General features: G+C 38.6%; 1 protein-coding gene across 8 annotated transcripts; it reads right to left on the reverse strand.

Moving 5' to 3' along the window:
- Nucleotides 1-1,137: 1,137 nt before the first annotated feature.
- On the reverse strand, nucleotides 1,138-22,837 carry LOC108970659. 8 transcript variants are annotated; one of them, XR_001993496.1, is made up of 6 exons: nucleotides 8,506-8,681; nucleotides 7,781-7,868; nucleotides 5,821-6,158; nucleotides 5,140-5,715; nucleotides 4,856-5,067; nucleotides 1,138-1,432 (listed from the first exon to the last, which is right to left on the reverse strand). XR_001993496.1 is itself a non-coding variant. In XM_018936170.1 (5 exons), the coding sequence occupies exons 1-5, from the start codon at nucleotides 8,575-8,577 to the stop codon at nucleotides 1,424-1,426; spliced, it is 1,083 nt and encodes a 360-aa protein (XP_018791715.1). In that variant the 5' UTR covers nucleotides 8,578-8,681; the 3' UTR covers nucleotides 1,138-1,423. The 8 variants fall into 8 exon arrangements, 6 of the variants coding, with proteins under 6 accessions (XP_018791715.1, XP_018791716.1, XP_018791717.1 ...); XR_001993497.1 differs by lacking the exon at nucleotides 1,138-1,432 and adding an exon at nucleotides 3,415-4,777; XM_018936170.1 differs by lacking the exon at nucleotides 4,856-5,067.
- Between the last annotated feature and the right edge of the window lie 1,970 nt (nucleotides 22,838-24,807).

Below are 24,807 nucleotides of genomic sequence, written 5' to 3' on the forward strand. Positions count from 1 at the left end.
ATCTTCTGTATTTGTAGTAGGTCTATATCAGTTAGCGTATATGATTGCGTGTGTGTGTATGTATGTGTGGTTTTTACTTTTGTGTGGGCTGTTTTCGCTGTCTTGAGATGCTAGTCTATTTCTGGCTGCAAGTTGCTTAGGTTCGTTTACTGCGTTATTTACTGTAAAAAATTGTACAAAGTCCTTGTGGGCCTTTTTATTTTTTGTATTTTATTGTTTGTTGTTGTTTTTCTATGAATTATTATTTTATTTTTTTTTTGCTCGCCTGTTTGCTTTTATGGTTTTAGAAATATTTTTTTAAATTTATTTCGCTGCTTTCGTTTGCTTTGCTTTTTGTTTTTGTTATTTACTTTTGCTTTACGCTTTTGTTCTCACCCGCTTTGACTCATGTTATATACATATTACTGCGCTATGAGACGTTGTAAGACAATTGCCATTCATGCTTTGTATGCCATTTATTAAAATACATTGAGTTTTTGTTGCTAAATTGTTATTGTTGTTTTAGGGTTTTTTGTTGCTGTATATGTAACTGCAGTTTTTGCTGTAGTATTTTTTATTTTTGAATGTTTTTTTTTTCAATTTTGTAAGTATGCTTTTCTTGTTTTATTTATTACTTTCGTCAGTTATTTTTTCGGCTTGAGTTGTTTGTTTGTATGTGTGTTCATTCTTCTTTTTTTCTAGTTTTTTACTGCTTATTTTTATTTTTGCTTACTGTTTTCTTCTCTGCTGACTTTTTCATGTTTTTCGGTATGTTATATTTTTTATTTCTATTTTGTTTTTTTTTTTTTACAGCACAAATACAATATTTACAAATTGTTTTTGTTTTTTTGTTGTTTTTTTACTTTTATGCTTATATAAAGTTCCCTTCTGCCTTAATTGTTTAATGCGTTCCCTCGCCCCTTTAATTAACTGTTTCTCTTATTTTTTGCTTTTCTATACTTTCTCTCTATTTCCGCTTTATTTATGTTTTAATTTTTGCTTTCATCCATTTTATCTTTTGCTTAATTAACTATTTTACCTGTTACCAATTCTGTCTCCACACTGTTTTTACATCAATTTGCTTAATTTGTAATGAATATTGTTTGTTCAATATATTGTTTTTGTTGTTGTTGTTGCTTTTTTGTTGTAATTTAAAATGGTGAAAAAATATGTACGCTTCTGCTTCTATTTGTTTGTAAGTATGTATATATTTTTTTATTTTAAACAATTTTACCGGGGCTCCTCCAACTTGCGTTGTGTCTTTCATTCTCTCTCGCGCTCTTTAGCTGCTGCTCGTGCCCACACTTACAGCTCCAGTTGCTCTTCCTTTTCGCTATAATTGCACGCGCTGGCTTGATCCATGCTCGCTCTCTCTCTCTCTTGCACCAATACATGTCCTCCTGCTTCTCTTCTTCTTCTCTTTACTCCTCTTCACTTGTATACTTTATCTCACCTATTACAAAAATGTATTTCAAAATTTTATTGTTTCTATGCATGTATGTATAATGTTTTTATTGTATTGTTGTTGTAGTTATTATAATTATTTTTTGTTGTTTTTGTTTTTAATACACATAAGCTGTTGTATTTGATTTAATTTTAATATGCAGCGTGTGTGCGCATGCGCACTGCTCTTTCTATTCAATGTTCTGTTTTGCCTGCTTATTTTTTTTGTTGTAGTTTTTGTATTTGTTTATGCTTTTTAAATTTATGCGTTGTTGTTTTTCGGTTTCCTCTGTTCAGTTTTAGGTTTATTGTTTTCGCTGTCTCTTGTTTTTGCTTTTTTTTTGTTGTAAATTTATTAGTTATGAGTTGTTTATTGTTGTTGTGCTGTCGTTTTTTGCTCTTTAACAAATTTATTGTTCGTTTTTCGTTTGTCTTCCTTTCGGAAATACTAAATTATGCGAACAAAATGGTTTTCAATAACAATTTATCCTGAACTTAATGCATTTTTGGCCTTTGCTTAGGGTTTACAACATTGAAAAACAGTAAAAACTTATTTTATAGCCTATAAATATAAACGAGATCAAAATTTTAAAATGCTATAATTTTATAAAAACAACTGTCTTTACTTTAAGTCCAAGAAAAAATTATTATTTCTTTATAAAAAAATTAACAAAAATGCCTTAAATTGCATAAGAAACCTTAAAAATCGTAAACAGGATTGCCAAACGCTGAAATTTCAAAATTGTGTTATAATTTTTCTAAGCGACAATACCGAACTAATAAACTAATATAAAATATGCCGAAGCTATTTAAGCACGCTGGTAACATCTCAGCTGTCAAATGTTTGGTCCATGCTTTGGAAATACTAGGCCAACCCTTATTTTTACTTGGAGTATTTTTTTGCAAGTTGCTTTCAAGAGCTGTCTGTATTCGCTGCTACTAAAGCTGTTATCGATTCACCAAACATTTGAGAGTGGCGAATCCATGCTGGCTCAATTCGCTACTCTCCTGTGTTTGGTGAATCGATAACAGTTTTACTGCCCTAAAGAGTTTCAAATATTTTTTTGTCGTATCCAAAAATCGCTGACAATCACTGATGTCTAATATAATTCCTATATAGTACCCTAATATCTTAGGGTTGATATTACAATGTGTTTTTTTTTGTCTTACTTATGCAGTTAGGATGGGAAACCATGCAATTACAGCGCTTTCTCACGCCTCTCTACATATAATTTAAGCTTAGGACCTGCCTTCTAAGTCTCTTGCTGATATGTCTCTCTGAAACCTTTGTATAGATAGTTACGCCTACAAAATTGAGTGTTGAGCTAAAGATGTTCTATACCTATCTTCCTTATCGACGTGTAATTTAAATTTATAAACGTCTAATATAAGGTGTCTATCAAGGGTCTGCCAGCTTTCCTACTATAGTATTCAAAAATCTCTTCTCAATGCATAACTTTAGGCGATACTCATTTTGCGCTCATTCATCCGATTCTTAAAATATTTAGTAATTATTAGATTCCATTTGAACGCCATGACATTTTGAAACTTACTTTAAAGTAATTCCTCCAAAGGGATCTAATTTAAATACACGCAAGTATTTAGAGTAAGAAGAACCTATAATGGTTTCCAGGATATAGTGATATCCCTGAGAAATGCGAAGAGGTTGAACTAGCTAGAATCATCTGCCTTATCACCATATTTGATTTTTTTCCCAGGCACTATACTAGAATTAGACACCGGCGGTAAAAAAGGAATTTATGTATATGCCTTTAGCTTCTTGCAGAAAAATATGTTGAGTCTCAGTGGAATCAGTGGAAATATGGTCCTAATATGTGACTCTTAAAATTTAAAAGAAATTATATAGCATCTAGGAGTGCTAAGAGGTGACTGTATAATAGGCAGCCAGTAGACCAGGGATGTCATAGCAGGACTACAGTAGAAGCTGTCGGGAGGTAGAAGATAAGGATACTATAAAACGCCTTCTATGCGAATGTAAGCTTCCATATAGGAAAATAATCGCAATAGTTTGAGAGTTTCTTGACAACGACTCGGAGATTGTATAGATACAACTTGTACTGATGAACTTTATCAGAAGCATAGGGAGGTGTAGAGTGGGGCCAATGCAGTTAGAGGACTTTTGTCGCGGCAGTATCACAATGGGGACTTAGGTTCGTCGTTAGACATCTCTCTACCTACTTACTAATTAGGAGAATAACTCTGCCTACTATTAAAACGAAATAACCACTGTAATGTCCTTTACTACTACGTTGATGACCTTGCTCTTGGATGATAAACATTTGTCTGTTAGGTTAATTCGAAATATTGACAGATTCCTAATAGAAAGCTCAGTAGGGTTTATAAAGAAGAGTTCATAACCTGTATATAATATACATACTATTCCTTCTTCCAATACCTCAATAGACAAAAATTTATGCTACTTGTTCTAGATCTTGACCTTGCCTTCATAAATCCATGTAAAATGCATAACTTTAATCTCGAGATTAAAAATTTAAGTAGCTTTTGTCATCTTCCTTAAAGAAATTTGGTTAAACTTTGACTTTAAAAATATTGAATTCATAAATTGGGTCTAATATTTATTATTTACGATCGAAATGCCTTAACTGACTCGTTTGACAAGCTTTCAGCTGAGTTCGAAAGATTTTTAGCATTTTTTAAGACGTTCTTTTTTGATGTCTCTGAACGATATCTCTGGGTATTGATATTGGAGATCTGTTAGTATGAAAAGTCTTTCTGACTTTAGACCTTCCCGCGGTCGAATTACGAGTTGATCAACCTGTATTTAGACTAGTTAAGACTTTTCAACAAAATTTACACACAAAATTCGATAGTTGGTATAAACACTTACGCAATTTGGCAAACCTGTTACTAAATAGTATCGAGATCATATTTTTAAATAAAATCGTGTGATGTTACTTAACAGACTTTAGACTTAAAGTTTTACATAACGTTTCGGAACAAAAATATATATACTATATAAATAGAAGAACTGGGACCACATATTCTCGAACTTACAAATTACATTTTCAAATACATTTAAGTAAAGTGTTTGCGTGTAGTGTTGTTGGTTTTGATTTTATGTTTCTAAAAGTCTGTTCTTTACGGTAAATTATGGGGATTGGCGTAGTTAGGGCTATTGTTGTTGTTGTAATTTTTTTTATAATTTTTGCTTTTTGCTTTATGGGGCTTGCTTTCAGTTGCTTTTTTCGCTGTCATTTATTGTGCTTTTCATAAGCTTTTAAAAATGGCGCACTTTCACCGCGTCAAAACTAAGCTTTCATTGTTACTGACTTTGCGCTCATGCTTTCGCTTTCTTTTCTGTTTTTGGTTCTTTCTTTAAAATAAAATTATTTAGCGGTGTATATTTTTAAATTTTTTGTTATTGCTGTACAAAACCTACACACATATTTACCATCAAAACCGCCATAAACCTAATTTTCATTTAATTCATTTTGACATTCATTGACAAATCTGCAACATCGCGCTCTCTCTCTCCCTCCGTTCTCTTCCTGCCTCACTCTATATCTCCATGTCTCTCTCGCTCTCTCTTGTAATCATCATGCTTGCAATCGTGTATTTGCTTCGTTTTCTTTAATTTCTTGTTTTCGTTATGGGTAATGCGAGCTTTTAGGTACATTTACTTGTAATTAGTGAGAAGTAAAAAGTCTTTGATTTGGCGCTGCATTAGAGACTTACTTGCTGCATTTTATCAAAATCTAAACACGGCCGATGTGGTCGCTGTAGCCTCTGTGTGGCGTGTTGTGTGCGTATCGGTCGGCGGTGTGGTGATCTAGCCGAATGGAAGAGTTTCGCCGGTGGACTAACCGAGCGCACCTCCATCGCATCGAGGCCGGTCGTCGATGCGGGACTACTGCGCGAACTATTATAGTGGAAATTATATTTGGGTTGCGGCTGATAGATATGATGGCTGCTATTGCTCATCTTAAGCGATGAGGTGCACACCTTAATCACACTCGTTGAACTGTTGTCGCCAGCGCATGCACCGCCAGCCTGTGCGGCATTGCCGCTAGACGCACCCGACGCCGCTGTTGCGGCACATGACGACGCGCCGCCAGCAGCAGCCTCACCATTTTCGTCATTAACACTATTATCACATAATTTAATATTTTCGATGCCGCAACGCGCCTCCGATAGTATCAGTGGCGTTGTGGAGCGATATTTGTGGCTGCGGTTTGGCTTGAAAGCTTCCAATGGTGGTGATGTGCGAAAATTCACTGGTGTCAATACTGGTTCCAAGAAGTTTCTCAGCTGCTAAACGTGCAAAACCATGCGAAGAACAAAAACAAAAAGGAACGGTATTAGTTAGTAACACTTTCCGAAATTTTGTACTTGCAAAAAATTTTATTAACCACTTACGTCATCATCGGAGCTATGCGCCAGAGATCGTTTGCGATTCTCAACCAAAGTTGAGCTGGAACGTTTCGATGTCGACGCTTCGCCGAATAGCTCCTCGGGCTCCAACGACGACGAGCCACGCTCCGATATGAGTGATGAGGTGGTGCCACGCACCACCAATACATTGGATGCCGCTTCGGCGGCTGCTACCGATGATGGGCCATTGATCACTTCCAGTTCCTCTTCGGAGCTGTGTTGATCGTATAAAAGGTGGGATTGACACATCATCGCAGAAGACGCTGACGAAGAGCAGGCGGTGTCTGTTGTTGGCGAATTCACATCGGCGCAGGAGCTTAAGCCTAAAGGAAGCACGAAAATGTGATTAGGTATTATGTATTTAAGCTTTACTTCGCGAGTCTTAAATAAGCAAACAATAGTAAGTCCGCGAGTTCGTGCAAAATGAGGTCAAAACTTATCAAGAAGTATAGACAGCTCAGCAGCCTTCTGAATTACCTTCATGAATTTGAGAGATCGGAGAGCTCTAGTCGGACTTTTCTAGTCCTTATTCTAGTAAATGATTTTAAATAACAAATACTACATTTCTAAGCATAAAGAACATCTAAAGATCTATCAAGTCACCGTGTTTAACACTCTCTGAATACTCAAGGGAGAGTCTCTGGGTTACTCTATCAGAAAAGAAATATTAAGTGAATCCGAGGGCCTTAAACTCTAGCGAGGATACCAACCAGCTGGTTAGCCGTACTTTTCCAGTTAAGGGTGTACGCTCTTAAATCGCAATTCTTAATACGTTTGCAGTGGTCGTCGTCAAAAGGGAAATTTCTCATCCGCGGCAGCTTTATTCTTTTCATTGGTAGTGTTTTTTACATGGCGGGTCCCAAATCTGGCGAACAAAGATGGTGTTTCGCCTTCTTACATTAGCTCGCCTTCAAACGGCCTAAATCCGAAAGTCGTCAGCTGTTTGAGCTACATTATCAGAGGAAGACCTCCACTTGGAATGAACTGGTGGTTGATATGCTTTTACATTGATATAGTGTAATCAAGGTTGATCTTGGTCTGGCGCTTGCGAACCTTCTTTAAGTATGGCTTAGGCATATGATATCGAATCAGTCTTCGCTAAATCCGATCACAGACAGAAGAAGGGAGAAACTTAAAGTTAGCAAGAATCTTATAAAAACTTTTGTGCTTCCACCGGTTTAGGCAAAGGAAGGCATTGGTTCCTCGTTCTGATAGTTATATGGTGTTCTGCCTGATTGTAAACATCTGATTTTATGTATACAGTACGATAAATATATAAGGTGAGAATGGTCGCAAACCTTGACTACCGAACCTCTATTGAACTGAGTTCAGGTGTTCTGGCTGATAGTATTCTTGGATATAATAGAAAATTTCATTGAAAACGTGCTGTCTATGAAGGAAAATTGTTTCAGTGAATCTGATATCTCAAACTCGACACATTTTAGTTTAGATTTAGCTTTGCCCGACAACTTTTCTGTTCTACTTCCTAGTTTGTCTAGGAGATGGTACATGTTACTTCTATGTACAGTTTAAAATTGTTGACTTCACTGAAGTAATTATTGAACCTTTTTTAGTTTGTGTCAAGGTCATTTCGACTACCGACAAAATACTTCCTAATAAGCTTCACGGCTAAGAAGGTGACTCATCTATCAGTTACTTACTGCATCTTCGGTAGAGACTACTTTCTTTGGGTAAATATCTTTTGTTTTAATTTTTTAGCGTAACTAATGATTCTTGGAAGCATATAGTGTGCTTTCCGGGTATCCTTCTGCTATCCAACCTAAGTTAACCCTTAACTTAAACAAATCGCTGAATCAAATTTAATTTTCTCTCTGGAATTTTACTTTTCACCACTGCAGCTCGAACTCACATATAAAATTAAATTTGTATTATTTTTCTGTTTTTTTTTTAAATATAATTTTTAAGATATGCATGCAAGACTCACTGGTTTCCATGTCCAAGTCTAAAGGGCGATGCTTGTCAACATCTAGGACGTCACCATCAGATTCGGTACCGGAATCATTCGACTCGCCCTGAAAACAATACAAACACATACAATTATACAGCGTGACACATACATACATATATACGTATACTATATATAAATCGTGTAGTATACATAAATTGAGAGCGCACACATACACCAGCGCTAGTAAAATAAACACACACACATTTAGAAAACTATGAATATGTATATATTGACTCTGGTTTTGGTTTTGTTTTTGTATTTTTATTTCTTTTTAAACTAACAACTATAATTGTATTGGTGGGCGACGGAATTTCCGGACTTTAGCGACAGGGATGCGTTCGCAAAACAATTTCATTTAGAGAACGGCGGGGAAAACGGAAAATATGAAGAGAAAAGCGCAGCGCAAACTATAAGAACGCTAAAAGAAATGGCAAAAGAAAAATTGTTGAGGAAAAGCCAAAAGAAGCAAAGAAGTAGACACTGAAAACGGCGACGGATACGGCGTTCATGACTACGACAACGATAAGAGCGACAACAACAAAAACCGCTTGCGCGCTTACTACTTTGTGAGGGTGTATGTGTGCTTGCGGAGCGTGCACACGCGCGCGGCGGCCGATGTATGTGCGTGTGTGTGTTTCTGTGTATGTAAAAGCACTTTTTCGCTGGCTATGTCTGCTTGCCACTGTGCGGCGGCCGCTCACCTTTTTCTTAAAAAAACTTTTTGATGCTTTAACTGAATGCTCGCGACTCTTTTGCCTAACAAACTTTATCATTATTACTTTTAACACAATACCAACTCAGTGTTTTTTTTTTTTTTTGAGTATGACTGTTGCGGCGCGTACAAGGCGCTCCAGCTAAGCGCGGCGTTTATTTTTTTGTCAATTTAGCAGCGTCAAACGCTGCTCGCCGAACCACAGACAATTTAGTTTATTTCTTAATATAATTTTTTTTTTTGCTTGCAACGCGCATACACTTTCCGGCGGCCGCTAGCTGGCTGCTCGCTGACTTTATGACTTCATATACACATGCAGCTGCATTTAGAACGCCGCTGCCGCTGCCGCTACTGTCGTCGTCGTCGTCGCCGCCAACATCAATGTCACACGAGTCACGTTTATATTTTTTACGGCATATGCTATGACTGCAGACGGTGGCAACAATAATAAAACCAACAACAATAACAACGACRCGCATGTACTGTATGGCAGCATAGTAGTAGTAGCTGTAGTATTATTATTTGTAGTTGTTGTTGTGCTGTTGCTAGTATTGGTTGTGATTGTGTTTATAGCCGAGCGACACGAATCAACGAGACGCGGATACGCCAATAACGAATGCGCAGTCAAGAACGACATCGTCTTCGGCAACGCCATTGTGGCAGACATATTTCTAGTCGTCGTCGTAAGCGTCGTAGTCGTTGCATATACACAGTTGTGTGAACGCGGACAGCAAAAGCCACAGCGCCAATGTGGGCGCAAGGGTTAGCGCGGCAGCGCGCTGTTAGCGCCGGCGTTTGTCGTTTGCTTGCAATTTCAATTGGTAGCTGGCATTTGTACTGTTATACGTTTAATTGTTGTTATTTGTGTATGAGCGCTTTGCTGCCAGCGCTGCGTCTGCCGCTGACGTCGTCGCTGCTGCTGCGCACCTTTCGCCGTAAGATACAGCAAGGAAATATCGATTTTATTGCTACGACGTGCACGACGACCACGACGGGCGACCAACGACGAATCCTGCCAAACGCATTTCTCAAGTGCGTTTCTTTTTGCAACGCGGAAGCCAATAAAATAAATATACACCCGCGAAAGTAAGGGCGATTTTCAGCCGCAGCTCACAGCGGCCAAATTCTTGTTGTTTGTATTATGGCAAAAGCACCAAATTTTCACTTAAAATATTCCTTTCCGGAAATTCGCCTAAATTTCTGCTAATCTTTACGTGAGTGAGTGCACACAAATCACAATTGACGCGGCGCCCGTATTATCCACCGCTTTTCGGCAAAGTTGTTGTTTTTCAAAAATTTAAATTTATTTTTCATGCCCGTCTGGTATACGTATGAGCGCTTATAAATAGCATAACCAGTAGAGACTCAAAACGCACACATATACACACACACATATATATATATATACAGCAGTTATAAAAGCTTGAACACAACAAACACGCACGCACGCCTTTGCCAAACGCCTGTCGCCGGCAAGCACCTTTCTCAAACTAATTGAAAAACTATGCAACGCTGCTCTCGCATGCAAGCCAGCAAACAACCCGTTCTAAATATGTATGGCAGTAAAACTTTGCCGATTTATAGGCGCGCGCGCGCGTACAATACAACTCACGCGTACTCATACTTACACATGGCCACACGCGCGCACCATTGCGGTGACCACCCGCAGACATAGCACACCTTCAGCATCGTGCGAGCAGGCACCCGCATACATTCACGCTCATGGCCACCACTGTCGTTCGCACATACGCCTACATAGTAAAAAACGTAACGTAAACTACGTAAGAGTCCTTCGGCGCGCGTTAGTCTGCTATCTATAGCGCGTACGCTCTCTACACTCACACTTTTCCATGCTCACTCGCTGGCGCATTCTCTTGGCGCAAGCGCACCACAGCCGCTTCATTCCGCCTGCTGTCGGCCGCATCTCTCGTCACGCTATGCCACTTGACGTGCGGCGGGTTGTGCAGCTTGTTCGTTGGCCTTCGCGCGGGTCGGTGTTGCGCCGAGTTTACGCTTTTAATTCATCGAAAACAAAACAGAATGGAAACAGACTGGAAATGCGTCAATGCAATTTTGTTTTCGTCTTGCGGCGCTCAGTTCATTGCAAAGTTAAAGCACAGGAAAAACGAAAAAAAAGCAAAAACAAAATTCGCTGAAACAACTCGTGTGCACGGCTTTGAGTAGCGCACCGTCGATTAGCGATTGTTTTTGCAAGCGTAGCATTAATGCCGGAAGTATGTACAATGCGGGGGTAATCGATTATCGAAAGTGTTGTGCATGGTCACAATGCCCATTGAGCAGTTTGTGGTTCTGAAAGGGTGTGAAAATGTTAAGAAGGGGATGGCATAACACGTTTGAAGTATTTTCAGGAATTTATTTATATGATTTTAAGGTTTACGTTTTGATTAAAAAAATATATAAGTTTTGTAATACTGTTACTACATCATCCTCGCGGACTTTTTGGACTATAGAAGGGGGCTTGAAACTAAAGACTCAAAGTTATATTGGACAGTATCTAAACTTACAGTAAATATCAGGACTTTAGTATCCATATTTGCTTGACATTTCGCTGGACTAGTTGCTCACTGGCTATTTTAGAACTAGGGCAGGCTCCGAGGCGTACATAATCTTCAAAAGCTTCCTTTACTTATCTATGATGAGCTTATCACTAGCATTTGTTGTATCCTTAGCATAAGTTATCCAAGTTATATTGAACAATTTTGCCGAGTGGATAGTTCTTGGTGACATAAAAAACTGGGGTTCATACCGCATACCTAGTCCGCCGTATGTGATGATGCTCCCTCATCAATGAAAAGTTCCATAAGCTCTTCTTAAAGCTTCTGCAGAAAGTTGTTTTACTAATATCTTCGAGGTTGAAAATGAAATATGGACAGTTCGGTTTTTGGGTAATTTTTTTGTATGACTTAATTGAGTTTCCAGGGCCTTCTCAAAACTATTTTGGATGGTGTATGATATTGTCATATTGACGGCTAAGCTGTTTGTAAAACATCGGACAGTGATAAAGACTGTCAAGCTAAATATGAACAAATACGACACAACTCTCTCTTAAGGACCGCACCAAGTACTTTGGAGTAGTCTTGGGCAGGAAACTGCTGTGGAAGCACAACGTGGAAGAAAGAGTGGGAAAAGCTGGTAATGCAATGTCTCTCCCCTTTCATACACTGGTGCTCCCCAGCTATTGTAAGATTAATTCTTCTCAAGGTGCAATATATGGGGAACAGAAGCTCGGTGCCCTGCGCAAAGCAGTAGCTGTAAGAACAACTCTTAGCTGAAAACTGTGCAGCAAAATCGGCGGGATGACTACTTGTTGCAGGAGGAATTACATACAAAACCTTCGAGCATAGTTCGGTGCGTAATGCCAGTTTTGCCAATAACCGATTACATGATCCCACTTTTTAACTGCAAAAGAAGAAAGTTCATGTATAACGTCTATATTAGTGGGTCGGGAATGGACGATGGAGTTGGTGCGGGGATATACTGTCCAGAGTTAAACATAAGTCCATCTTTTTAGTTGCCGGAACACTACTGTATATTTCAAACAAGAGTTCTTTGTTATTACAAAAGCCGCGGAGTTGGCCGCTACTGTACCGGCTGGCAATTCCAGAGTCAACATTTACGTAGACATCCAGCAGCTTTGAGGCAGTAACCTCGTATCGCATATCGGCCAGAAGTGTCTTGGGAAGCAGGGCAGCAGTAGAAAGTGTTTCCCGAAGCAAGCAACTTAGCACTCGTTAAAAGAAACTGTAGGAACATGATCGGAATAGCAGCCTTAGCCTTCACGAATATTTGAGTATGAGAAAGCTCTGTGCAAAGTGGGTACCGCACGAGCTTACTTTTAACTAAAGACAACGACGAGTTGATGATTCGGAGCAGTGTTTGGAGATGTTCAAGCCCAACAAACCCAAATTTTTCGTACGATTTGTGACAACAGATGAAGCATAGCCCCATTATTTTACACCCAAGTCCAATCGACATCATCCGATAAATCCACTCCAAAGCATGGAAAAATGTAACAATCGGCCGACGGTAGTTCGGTGCTCAAATGGCTTTTCGTGAACTGTTCGGTTTCCAAATGAGTAATTTTGATTTTCTTTTAAGCTTACCGAAACTAAAGTCCATAAAATTACTTAAGAAGAAGTATCAAGTTTTAGCCTCTCTTGGCTAGCTCTACTTACATTAAAACATTGGTTTTAAATGAGTAACTAAAAGCGCTAACAATTTAAGAAACCCTGACGCCACTTTAAAACCTACAAACTGCTCTCAAAAAAGTCAATTTAAATATATATGTATGTACATAAGCTCGGGATTACGAGTACGCTTGTGGAGTACACACTCGCCAGTGTGTATACGTACGTGTAAATGTACGTTCTACGAGTTACGAGTACGGCACCTAGACTAGTAAAACGGACAGCCACTTAGGTGTACGAGTACTATTAGTACGGTTCGTGTGTGTGGGGTGTAGGCGGCTTTTGTTGTAGCGTACAACAACTTACTCGCAAAAGCGAGAATACGAGTACACACGCAAACGTGCGAGAGTGCCAGAAGGCTGGAATTACGCGCGCCAAGGTGTAAAAACGAACGAACTTCGTAACTAATCGGCTTGTCTCGTTGTGCGTAGGTGGGCATTTTCCGGAGGGTGCACACTACGCTCGAGCGTTGGGTGACGAGGACGCGGCCCCCAAACGAAACGATTACAGGGAAAGCGCAGCCCAACAAACGGGCATGTTGGATACAGGCGCAATGTAAGCTGGAGTGGCGCAGGTGGCAGCAGGCGGAATTCGTTGCTTACGGGTACGCATTGGTGTTGCGCGCGCGTGCTCTTTGTAAATTTCCGCTATGAGTATTTACATATGTGTATGTAATAATGCAAGTGTGCAAAGTTGTAGACTTGACAAAGCCGACTTCGAACTGACGCGCCGACAGTCAAACGTAGGGACGCGCTGGCATGCTAACTTGTGGTGCGGCGGGCTGACGCAAGCACTCAACAGAGAGTGACAACTGAACAGGCGTTTGTCAAATTTAACTGAACCTTTGACAGTTCGTGAGTATAAGTGTCAGCGTGAAGCGCTTCGGGCGTATGTAGTAGTAGCAAAAGCTTGCACACTCGTGTTACGGCAGAGTTGCACATAGCGTTTCTGTCGTTTAAAGCCGAAGCGCTGCTGATGTGTGTTCTATTGTTATTTTTGTCTGGTTGGTAGTGAAAATTTCGTTTCGTTTCCATTGCGTGTATTTGTTTTCGCTTTTATGAGGCGTGCAATATGCGTGGGCAAAAGTTTAACGTAGCATGTGAGCGTGTTTGTGTGCGTTATGCGGCGCGTAATACGCAGGACCTTACGCTACGCCAAATATAGCAATAAAATACACAATAACAAACACAATGTGAAAGTAGAAAAGTCATTGATATGCGTAGACTTTGGCTTTGATGTCAAAATTAGTGCGCGCTTGCAAAGTAGTAGCGGTATGGGCGGATTCGCGTGCGTATGCAATGAGTAGCGCGCGTTACGCACGCGGTAGTAAGCGCTCTTGGGTGCAAAAGTGTTGCGTATGGCAAGCGCTTTCGCAGCTATAACAAAGTTTCGATAATTGCTCATATTTCGTTAATAAAATGAACGCGCCGCGTATATTTAATTAACACTTTACACTTTGCATAGATTTTCTGCGACGCGCTGCTATTTTTGCACATTTCAAAGTGAGTTGCCTTAGTAGTAATATGCCGATATGTGCGCTGCTTATATTTACGCACTTGCTTTATGCGCGCATACCTTTTACCATTTACAGCGTCTTTTCTCAAATTCTGCAGCCGCCTGCATTGCACACAATCGCTTTGTCCAACAACTCGTCTACATTTAGCACCGCTTACAACCTTTTTAGTCTTCCTCTTCATCTTTGATGCCTAGTTGCCTTATTGTCTGTCTGCATGCAAGTCTGTGTTGCGACGCGCCCCCAGTGCGTTGCTGCGCTGCGCCTGCATTGCAACGTCTTGCTTCTGCCCAGCGCGCGCTGTATCTATTGATTCACTTTTGCTAATATTTGCAACAAAAAATGCACTTGTGCTGCTTAGTCGTCGTCCGCAGCGCGCACGCCAATCATCGCGCACTTCTTGCGCCATTCATATGTAGACACTTTGGCTGTGCAAATATTTGTACGCGTTTGCAGCGGCAGCGACTTAGTAGCGCATAGTACGAAGCGCAACACACAACACTACAATTCCAATAGGAACAAGAGCGCGCATACAGCAGCAATGCACTGGAAGTGTCTGGGTAATGAAAGAAAAGTGTTATTTTGCGGCGCTCTGCTGCACTTTGTGCATAATAGTATTTGTTTTTGCATTGCTTCTTTTGAATTTCTGTGTGGTACTATACCAATCTAATTTTAGCACAAAAGCTATGTACTGCCTGCACCAACTACCAACTATTTGCTGCGCTCACGCACGTACCATATTACGGTGGCTAGTATTTTACTACAGTCCGTATATGTGGAGCGCTATGTACTTTAATCACCTTACACAGTCCGCTGGCTGTAGTGCGAATATCAAGCGCTAGCTTGTCACTCAGTCATTCAGAAAATGCGCTTGCATGCTACCTGTATTTGGTTGAAAAATTTCATTGCAACAAGCGGCCGGTTTAAAAGTCGATGAGTGATTCATTCACAAGATAAGTCGGAACAAGTTCGCGTACTTAATTGACTCTGTGCCTATTTCACACCTAATGGTATCGATTTTTTTGTATTACTGCTTCAAAATTGCATTAATCGTAAGAAAATCTTTTTGGAATTCATGTGTAAATTGAGCGACTTGTTATCAATTGAATTAGTAATCGTAATCGCTTGGCAAATCATAATTGTATTTATAGGCGTAACTCGGAGAGTTCAATTCAGCTTGTTTACATAATCATTGCTGTTTAAATTTAATTATATATTTAGTAGATAATAATTTTCACAAATCACTGCAGTCAATGACTATTAGTTGAAGTCAATTGATAAATGAACTTAAACGACTTCCAAAAACCTAACAAACTGTCGCCATCAATTCTGAGGGTCGTTCGCTAAAATATCTCTTCTCCAAAAAGTAAAAGGCTAATCATTCAATTTACTTTTTCATAAAACAAATTTATTAAAATTCTTCTGTTTTTCGCCTACATTTGCCAGAAAATGATTAGCAGTCATAGAATGAAACGGAGTGACTCCGGTATAGAAATCAATTAAATCAGTCAAAAATGAAAATAGTTCCAAAATTGTTTACTGATTAAGTCAAGTAATCAAGCGAAAAATAAAAGTAATAATTTTTGAATTAAGCTTCTGATAGTTTATTTTGCTTAAGTCACAATTTAATTATTCTCAGTTATGTAGATAATTATAAACGATTATAGACTTTGCCATTAAATGGCTTATAGTGGAGCTAATCTACAGCATTAGTTACTTAATTTCAATAAATAATAATTAATCTCAATAATTGATTAATAAAAGACTAGCTAACGATGAACACCAACACAACGGTCGAATTTTAATTAAAATTCTTTGATTAGTCGATTAGCCATTAATTAGTTATAAATTAATGTCATTGAATAAAAATTAATCTCAATAAATTCATTATCAATTAATCAGAGACTAGCTAAAGACAAACTCCATCACATGTGTCGACTTTTAATTCAAATGCAATGATGAGTCAATCAGCCAGTAATTAGTTAGAAATTAATTATTGATTAAACAAAGACTATTTAAAGAAGGACTACATAACACGTGTCGACTTTTAATTCAAATTCATTTATTAGTGAATTCTCCCTTAATTGGTTTCAAATTACTCACAATAATTAGTAATCAATCTGAATAAATTAATTATCGACTAATCAGAGACTAGCTAAGGACAAACTCCATCGCAAGTGTCGACTTTTAATACAAATTCATTGATGAGTCAATTAGCCATTAATTAGTTAGAATCACAATAAATTAACTGTTGATTAAGTTAACTATTTAATTAATTAATAATTGATAAATTATATTAAGACTGACTAAAGACGGACTACATCACATGTGCCGACTTTTAATTAATATTCATTGATTAGTCGATTAGTTATTAATTAGTTACAAATTAATCTTAATAAATGATATTTAATCTAAATAAATAAATTATTGATTAACTGAAGACTTTTACTTTAAATTCATTGATTAGTCGATTAGTCACTAATTAGTTACAAATTAATCTTTTCAATTATTTAATTAAGATTTTAAATCAGTTTTGTTCTTAAATTAGTAAATTGATTATAGCATTGAGTTAAAATTGCTCAATTACTCAACTAAGTTATACAACGAGCTCAAGTTGTTCACACGCCTGAAATTCTGGGATTTGTTTTTATATGTCAATCTAATTCAATGGCGCAATGAATATTGGCAGAATTTAAACTCTTATATTGAAATTATACCAATTAGTTAAGTATTGAGTTCATTTAAGTATAAGTCATTAGCATGCATAATTCTATTTTAAATTAAATCATATTTTCTTTCGTAGAGTCGTCAAATATTAATCATTAATTTGACCAGAAAATTTCTTATACTGAAATTTCCGAAAAATATAACTCATTTCCAAAACCTTTAATTAAGTCATTCATTAATTGCGTACTATATTTACTTAGAACTAATTCAAGTCAATTATAAACTGAACTAATAGCTGACAATTAATGATTATTGATTCGAGCTCAATTAAGTACGTCAGTGTGTTTATTGTTAGAAAAAATTGTTTTAATTTTTCTTTCCAACAACCATTAAATATAACACACCTACTATATACACAAGCCACCAATTATTAACTTGCCATTTTTCAACATTCCCCCTGCAACGCGAACAATTCGATTTTCATTTCTATTTTTGCAAAGATTTTTGCACTTTTACATAAATTATTCGCACATTTTCTGGCCGCTAACGTATTTATATTTTACCCACACTCGCCTGCGCGCTCTCACGCTCCTCTTCATTGCCACTGTCCGCTACCCTTTTACTCTTTACACACGACTTCTCAAACGCGCTCACTTTTTGCGTACTCATAACTGCAAGGCGCGAGGCGTGAGGCAACGCTTACGATGACGCGGATGCAGACGCGGACAACGACAATGAAGACGATGAAGGCCAGCGCGGTCCAAAAGAAATTATCGCGCTGACATAACCGCTAACGTTTTGTCTACAAACATTTTTTTTTATGCTAGCCATAGACGACGCGCTAAAGCTCGCCGGATAAATTGGCGACAGCGCACTAAGTAAACGAGAGCGCCATATATATGTGGAGTGCAAGCATACAACATATGACTTACATAGCTGTTTGACGCGACAGCAGCGCTGCCGACAATAATGTGTAAAGTGGTGAGCAGCGCGCATGGAAAAAAATACGAAGGCAACCAAAATGGGAACAAAATAATTTGTAGAAGTTGCGCGTAACAAAAGGAAAGCTAACAGAAATCCTTAACAATTTTTGTGAAACGTCAATTTAACCAGCACACTTACTGCAATTCACGAACCGCTTGCGTCTGCTGCTACTACTACTGCTGCTGGCAGTAGTGTGTACTCTTGGCTGCGCCTCTGCCTCTAAGATTATGGCTCTGTCCTGCTGGTAGTACTGACATTGGCGTTGCCGACGTCCAGTGGCGACGCTACCAAAATGTTGAGACTAACTATGTGGCACTGAATACAGCTAGGAAGCCGTCGGCTCCTATGGTTATGGCTATTCTTATGGCACTCTACACTGTACACGGCACTTCACTGACTTTCTGAACTGACAGTTGGGACCGCACTGCACTCGCGCAACGGCACACACAAACAAACGCGCGTTATACACTGCATCGATGGCGTGGACCAACGCGGTGCGCCGACAATGGCGCACATAAAATCACTGTTTCACAGTAAGAATCACTCACAGCCAGCCCCAGCGCGCTATGCCATATACTTTGTGCGGTGCACTAGCATATATATTTCCACATATACATATGAACACATATAAAATTTAGTATTGGCAGAGCTGGCTGTGTTATATAGTAAGTTAGTAGTAGTAGTAGTAAGTAAGTGCGAACAACTGCGGCGCTTTGGTTAGTCCGCTCTGTGTGTCCTGTTGAAGCTGCAAACGGGAACTGAAACCGAAAACGAAATTGAAACTGAAAAACGAATTGTCTCCATCAGCGAAAAGCAAAAGTTTAGTGTGGCGCCCGGTGAGTGTAAGGCGCGCGTTGTTGGCCACAGAGTAAAGGCGCAGCGTTAGCAGTGAGCGCCAAGTCACAAAAGCCCCCAAAACCAAGCAGCCACAAGAGTTTTGGAAGCGCCTGCTATTACACACATACTTTTATGTCTTATATATACATGTATGTAAGGACACGCTTGCATATACTACTCGATTTTCTGTAGTACACAGTGATGGCGCTTTGTGGTTGCGCTTATGGCTGTGCATGCATGGCACAATGGCTGCACGCGCTGCTCCACCAAGCGAATGAATGGTGTCCATGCATGCCAATACCTACAATAAAAAGCTTTGTTTGTGTTGTTGTTGTTGCTGCTTCGCGTAAAAGTGAGTTACGATTGCACCGTGGCATCACATTTGTTAGCTGGCGTTGCGCAAAGCGTCAGGCAGTGGAACTTGCCACACGAGTAGCGCGAGAGCGTTGAGCGCGTTGCTGGTTGCCTATGTGTGCCTTAATGGCTCTCTAAAGTGTTGAGGTTTAGTTCTTGGTTGATGCATCATTGTTGCTGCTGTTCTTAACTTGCTGCACAATGTTCAACTTATTGGGTGCTGCCAGATTGTTTGTTATTTGGGGGTTTTAGAAATATTTTACTTGTGTTGATCTTAATGAATGACAGAAATTGTTTAATATTTATAATTATATCAATGATTTCAAGTATTTCCTGCTTCAAGAGCAACAAATTTATTTAAGCGCCTAAAGGTAGACTACGTTGACATGACATACATATTAACGTTGCTTACATTTAGGAGGTCGTTCCACGTATTTCAATTTAACCTTCACTTAACTTTCCGAATGATTTTACGGTGAACTTCTGATAAAATCTACACTTCCCTACCAATCAATTTGAAATCCACCATTAGATATAATAAACAATATATATTATTACTTATTAAGACTACACCTAAAAGTCACCTACATTGCAAAAAACGCATCATTAAAAGTCTAAATTGTGTTTTTTATTGCTTACAACTCACTACATCTTAGGATATATATTCGGCATAGAATTTTCAGCTTCAGCTGTCAGACATAACCAATATATTGGTTAGTCGAAAAAGTCTTCCGTATTTCTAATCAAACTTCAATTTATTTTTTTTTATTTATAGTATTAAGTAAATAAATAAATATTATTTAATTTTTWATATAAAAATTTMAAAATATGGCGAATTTCTTCCTTTTTTCGCATATTTTTGAACAGCCGTAACTTTTTCAACTTCGCCGAATTTAATTTTTTTGTAGTTAAATGAATCTCACCTTTCCAACACTACATAGTATGACACAATGCGAGTTATACTCGAGATAAACGTCTACAATGACATCTATTAACAAACTACGAAAATACTTTTTCGACTACCCAATATAACCAATTTATAACCAAAACTTAGGTTTTGTTTCAAAATGAATGGTTTCTTTATATTTATCGTTCTTCCTTTGCCTACAAATTTATGAAGAAAGATTTTATTTTTCATTCTAGGCCACTATTTGTAATTTTTATATTGAGTGTTGCCACATGTTTCGTTTTTTAAAACAAATTTTACAGTAAAATAAATTTTGAGAAGAAATTATTTAAAATTCTCTTAAAAACAATTGAATTGAATTTATGAGGGCCTGACTAGTTTCGCAAACTAACAGTACTTAAACTCCCTACAAATAAAAACGAAAAGCTTTAAAATGGAATATTATAATAAGAATAAGCTGGTAAACATGGCAAATCGCTGCGCAGTGAGACCAAGTGACTAATAATATTTTACACTCCTATGAGCTGGGTGAGAGCACATAGCCAAAACCACCCACCCACTCGTCACTCGCTACACATCGTCCCAGTGGAGTAAAACAGCAGACAGGCCTACGCGCTGCGCTCTTCACCATCTTCAATGTGCTCATTGAGCTCGACCGCTCTTTCATATTTGTATAGCAAGCACATAGTACAAGCTTATTTATATTCTTATACGCCTATAAATATTTATATACGCGTACGTGCCCACACACTTGATTGCCCAGCCGTTTTGCCAAAGTGCGCTGCTGATGATAATGATGATGATGACAAAGGCCACAAAACGGCAAAGATGTTGACAAGTTGAGCGCAGTACAGAGAGAAAAAGGTGAGAAAATAATTGAAATGAAATCAGAAATAAGCAGGCAAAGCGCAAACGATAATCTCAAAGCGTTTGCAAATTGAAGAGCCACCAAAATGTATAGAATAAGAAGAATAAGAAACAAACACAATTAGCACCAGCGTCAGTACCAGCGACAGCAAATGACGAAAATGGTAAAGCGGAAGATGTAGATGAAGGTAACCAGTATATGAAAGATGAGCGCCAAGAAAGAGCGCACTTCGTCCGGCAGCGCGCTGCGTTGTGCGCGTATATTCTACTTTACTACGGCTGAGCGCTGCTTCATAAATTTCGTGTCTTTACTTTATTGTATGAGAATAAATGTGTTTATGTACATAGAATATATACGGCAAGTACTTAGAAGCGTATAATATATACGCGCTAGAGTTTTCTAAGCGAATAAAGCAACTCTAAGCTTCCGCGCTGATCCGCTGCACCAGTTTAAGTTACCCTTCTGGCTCTTTCTTCATTTTGTAGGATGTAGCGCGTGCTTAAATCTAACAGCGCTGCTGTTATTATCACAAATATTTGTAAAAAAATCTTCTTAGCGCGTATGCATAAAACGTTTGAGGGAGACAAAGAAGTGACAAAAAGTGTCTCTACAAATACGCGTTTAGTTGCGGATGCGGCAAAAAAGATAACGTTGTAAAACAAATCAAATAGTAAGCACTAATAAACATAAACTGACAGCGCGCCTGTAGGGCATATAGCCTACCGCGGCGTAGCGCGTTACATAGTTTAAACTTGTACTTACCCGCTGTACGCTGTGCGCGCTGCTTCAACGCTGCGCTCTACGTTAACGCTATTGCGCGCCGTCGCTCACCTATTCTTTTTGCTGTTTTTGTTGTTCTAACGACTACTATTGCTTCTTTAGTTAGTACTTTTCGTTGTTTTTTATTTTATTTTCTTTGCTGGCAACGTTTACTAATTTTGCGCTGCCGACGCCGGTTTGACTTTTTGGCCAACGTTCGCGTTTATTGCTTTTACTTGTGTAATATTGTTTTATTTTTATTTTTACTGCTATTTTATTGCACTTCCTTCGTGTACCTTAAACTTTACTAGCTTTGTTCGATTTTTCGTTTTTTTTTTTTTTTACCGTGTTTGCGCTGTACGCAGGGCATAGACGCGTCTCACGCGGGTCACGAAAACATCACCTATTCTCTATTATTACCACATTCTTCCGCCTTCCGCCTTCAACAAGAGCCGCAACAGTACTAGCGCTTTGGTGTCGCGGCTGCTGTGGCTCTAGTGATTGTCGCTACTACTACGCTTACTACTCGTAACTTTTTTGTTATTGTTGTGGGCTGTATTGCTGCCGCCTTCACTGCCGCTGCGGTTGTAGTAATTCTTGTTTGACTTAAATTTTTTGTTGTGTTACTTTTAGTTTTATTTGTTCCTCTTCCAGCAGCAGCATTCACTGAATCGTAGCGCTGTCGGCTACTCGAACTTTTGGTGGTTTGACTACTTTCTGGTTTTTACTAGGAGTCGCGCTCACTACTATCGCTTTTCGTATGAACACACACGCGCGCACAAACACTCAAATATATTACTCAATTGTTTTACACATCATGCTATTTGCGAGCAAACACTCAAGCGCACTGTGCTGCCTTAACGCCTACGGCCGGAGTTTAAGTACATAAATGCCCACGAACGGGCAGCACGACTGCCGGAATACTTGTTTGTTTTTTCTTTGTATCGGCGACGTTGCAGACTATCTGTCGTTGAAATTGGGCTCTTTTCTTATTATTTATTGTTTCTAATTTTCCAGTTTGGTAACGCGCGCGGGTGGCAGGTGTGCGGTTGGGCAACTCAACAAGCAACGCGCTGCGCTATTAGCAATTAGTCCAGTAGTCGTATTAGTAGTAGGTGTAGTAGAAATAGCACCGCGGACGTACTATACGTGCTGGTAGTGATAATAGGTACTGCTGGCGTTTTGTTTTCACCGCTGACTGGCAGCGCAATCGATGTAAGAACACTGCTGTGTTGGAGGTTTTTTTCCAACTACGGCGCTGAATTGTGTAGAGTGGCAGCGCAAGTGAAAATACATAAAGTATAATAGCAAAATCAACGTTGAGCGCTCAATAGACGTTCTCTGGAGCATTCTGTTTTGGCTGCGCGTTTGCAGACAACGTAAGCGCTCTCACCGGTGGTAAGAAAGTGTAGCAGAGTATAATACATAAAAAAAAAAGAAAAAAAAATTTACGCTTTCATTGTAAAACAGCGGCAGCATCGTGTGGCGCGTGCTTTATGGCGCTCAGCAGCGCCCACTATTGCTAAGGCAGCGCTGCGCTATGCTTGTACTCTACGCCCGGCGCTTGCAGCCACAACTCTCGCGCACACTCCAAAAAACAACAAATAACTTTTTAAAGTTAACGCCGAGCGTAACTCTTGCAGGTCTATGTTGAAAATTCGGAACTTGAAGACTTATATTTTCATTTAAAGGAGGTCTGGGAATATTCTTATTATAAAATTCTGCTTCATTTATTACTATTTATATTTATCACTATTACAACTAAATCGAGGAGTCTTGGTTTTCTCGGATTTTATATACTCAGTTCAAGGTACTATAATTCGGTTGGTTAGAATTGTTCGAAGTGCTTATCTTTCAGCAGGTATTCACAATCAGATTTTAAAGGCGGAAGAAAGGAAGAATACAATCGGATCTACTTATATAGCCCGGAAAGACTTCTGTCCGGTTAGATTATGCTAGTCTGGTAGGCTTATGAGACATAGACCAGTTTGGGTTCTTTGCGGTACTAGATGTAGTTCAGCTACGAGTTTCATGAGGAGTAGTCAACCTTAGGATGTCTGCGCTTTTACGCCTATTTCAACAAACTCTGTGGCAGCACTAGCGATACCTTCTCCAGTGTCGTTGGGTCTTGTCAAGGCGGCACAAATGCAGAAGAGATATTTCATTGTTTTTTTTTCCTTGCTTTGTTCTTGACTTATGAATAACGTCTAATAGCTTACATTTTTTTGGGGCTTAGTAGTGATAAACATTTTAAAGGTTAGAAGCTACATATTTGTTGTCGTATGATTCTTGATTACATACGCAGCGATTTTCAATGGAACTAGAACAAGTTACATGTCGTAATGTTGTTAAGTTTGGTTATCATGATCATGTAGTGAAATCTGTCTCTAACACGCTGGAGCAACGTAGAGAGTAAGATAATATAATAGTTATATCGTAAAATTATATACTCGGGAAATTGGAACTAATTGCCACTGATATTGAATTCCAGGCTTAGCTTTTCTGTTTGGTTTCGTTTGCTAGAAAGGCACTGAGAAAAGTTTTTATAATGAAGACTGGGTGTAATTGAATTTCAAACTGACAGTTTGGTGGCATAATGCACTAGCTTCTAAACTGCACAGTGGTGGGCAAATAGAAAGTATACTACACAAAAAGTTTCCGTTATAAGGATGGTTTATTTGAAAAAGAAAAAACAGGTAGTCTAAATATGATTTTACAAAGTCAAATTTATATGAAAATCAGAATAAAATTTTAAAAAGTTATAAAATAATTTGTAGTTAAATGATATAATATAAGTAAGTTAATTTTGTTTGTTTATAAAAATAAAAAAATTATTAATTACAAAATTTTTTTTTAATTTTCATTTCAGTTAATATTGTGAAATATGAAATAGCATATAATTTCGCGGAGAACGATTGACTGACTGCATTTTAAACAGGTGAGTCTAATATTATTGACAATGCACATTTCATATTACTGTAGCTCCCAAAAGTATAAGCGAATTAGTTGTTAATTTGTTGTTCCTCTGTAGATACTCCTCTTGAATAACCGCTTATGTACATTGCGCTTATGAATATCGCAGGTACGCTTCCTAATAATTGAATAGAAGAACCTCGCATACGATGATGGCCTTTTTTAATTCAACTGTTTATAAGTTTGATTGGTTTCAAAGATCTATATCAAAAGTACCGACC

Source organism: Bactrocera latifrons, unplaced genomic scaffold, assembly GCF_001853355.1.
Source record: "Bactrocera latifrons isolate USDA-ARS-PBARC rearing strain unplaced genomic scaffold, ASM185335v1 scaffold_304, whole genome shotgun sequence".
Taxonomy (NCBI): Eukaryota; Metazoa; Arthropoda; class Insecta; order Diptera; family Tephritidae; genus Bactrocera; species Bactrocera latifrons.

Bases quoted from the DNA above. Each gene is read 5' to 3' on its own strand.
- LOC108970659 (XM_018936167.1), bottom strand. From the start codon at position 8,577: ATGATAAAGTTTGTTAGGCAAAAGAGTCGCGAGCATTCAGTTAAAGCA. The intron at 7,869-8,505 runs GTGAGCGGCCGC...TATTGTTTTCAG, and splicing joins AAAGTTTTTTTAAGAAAAAG to GGCGAGTCGAATGATTCCGG. The intron at 5,068-5,139 runs GTAAGTCTCTAA...TGTACCTAAAAG, and splicing joins ATTTTGATAAAATGCAGCAA to CTCGCATTACCCATAACGAA.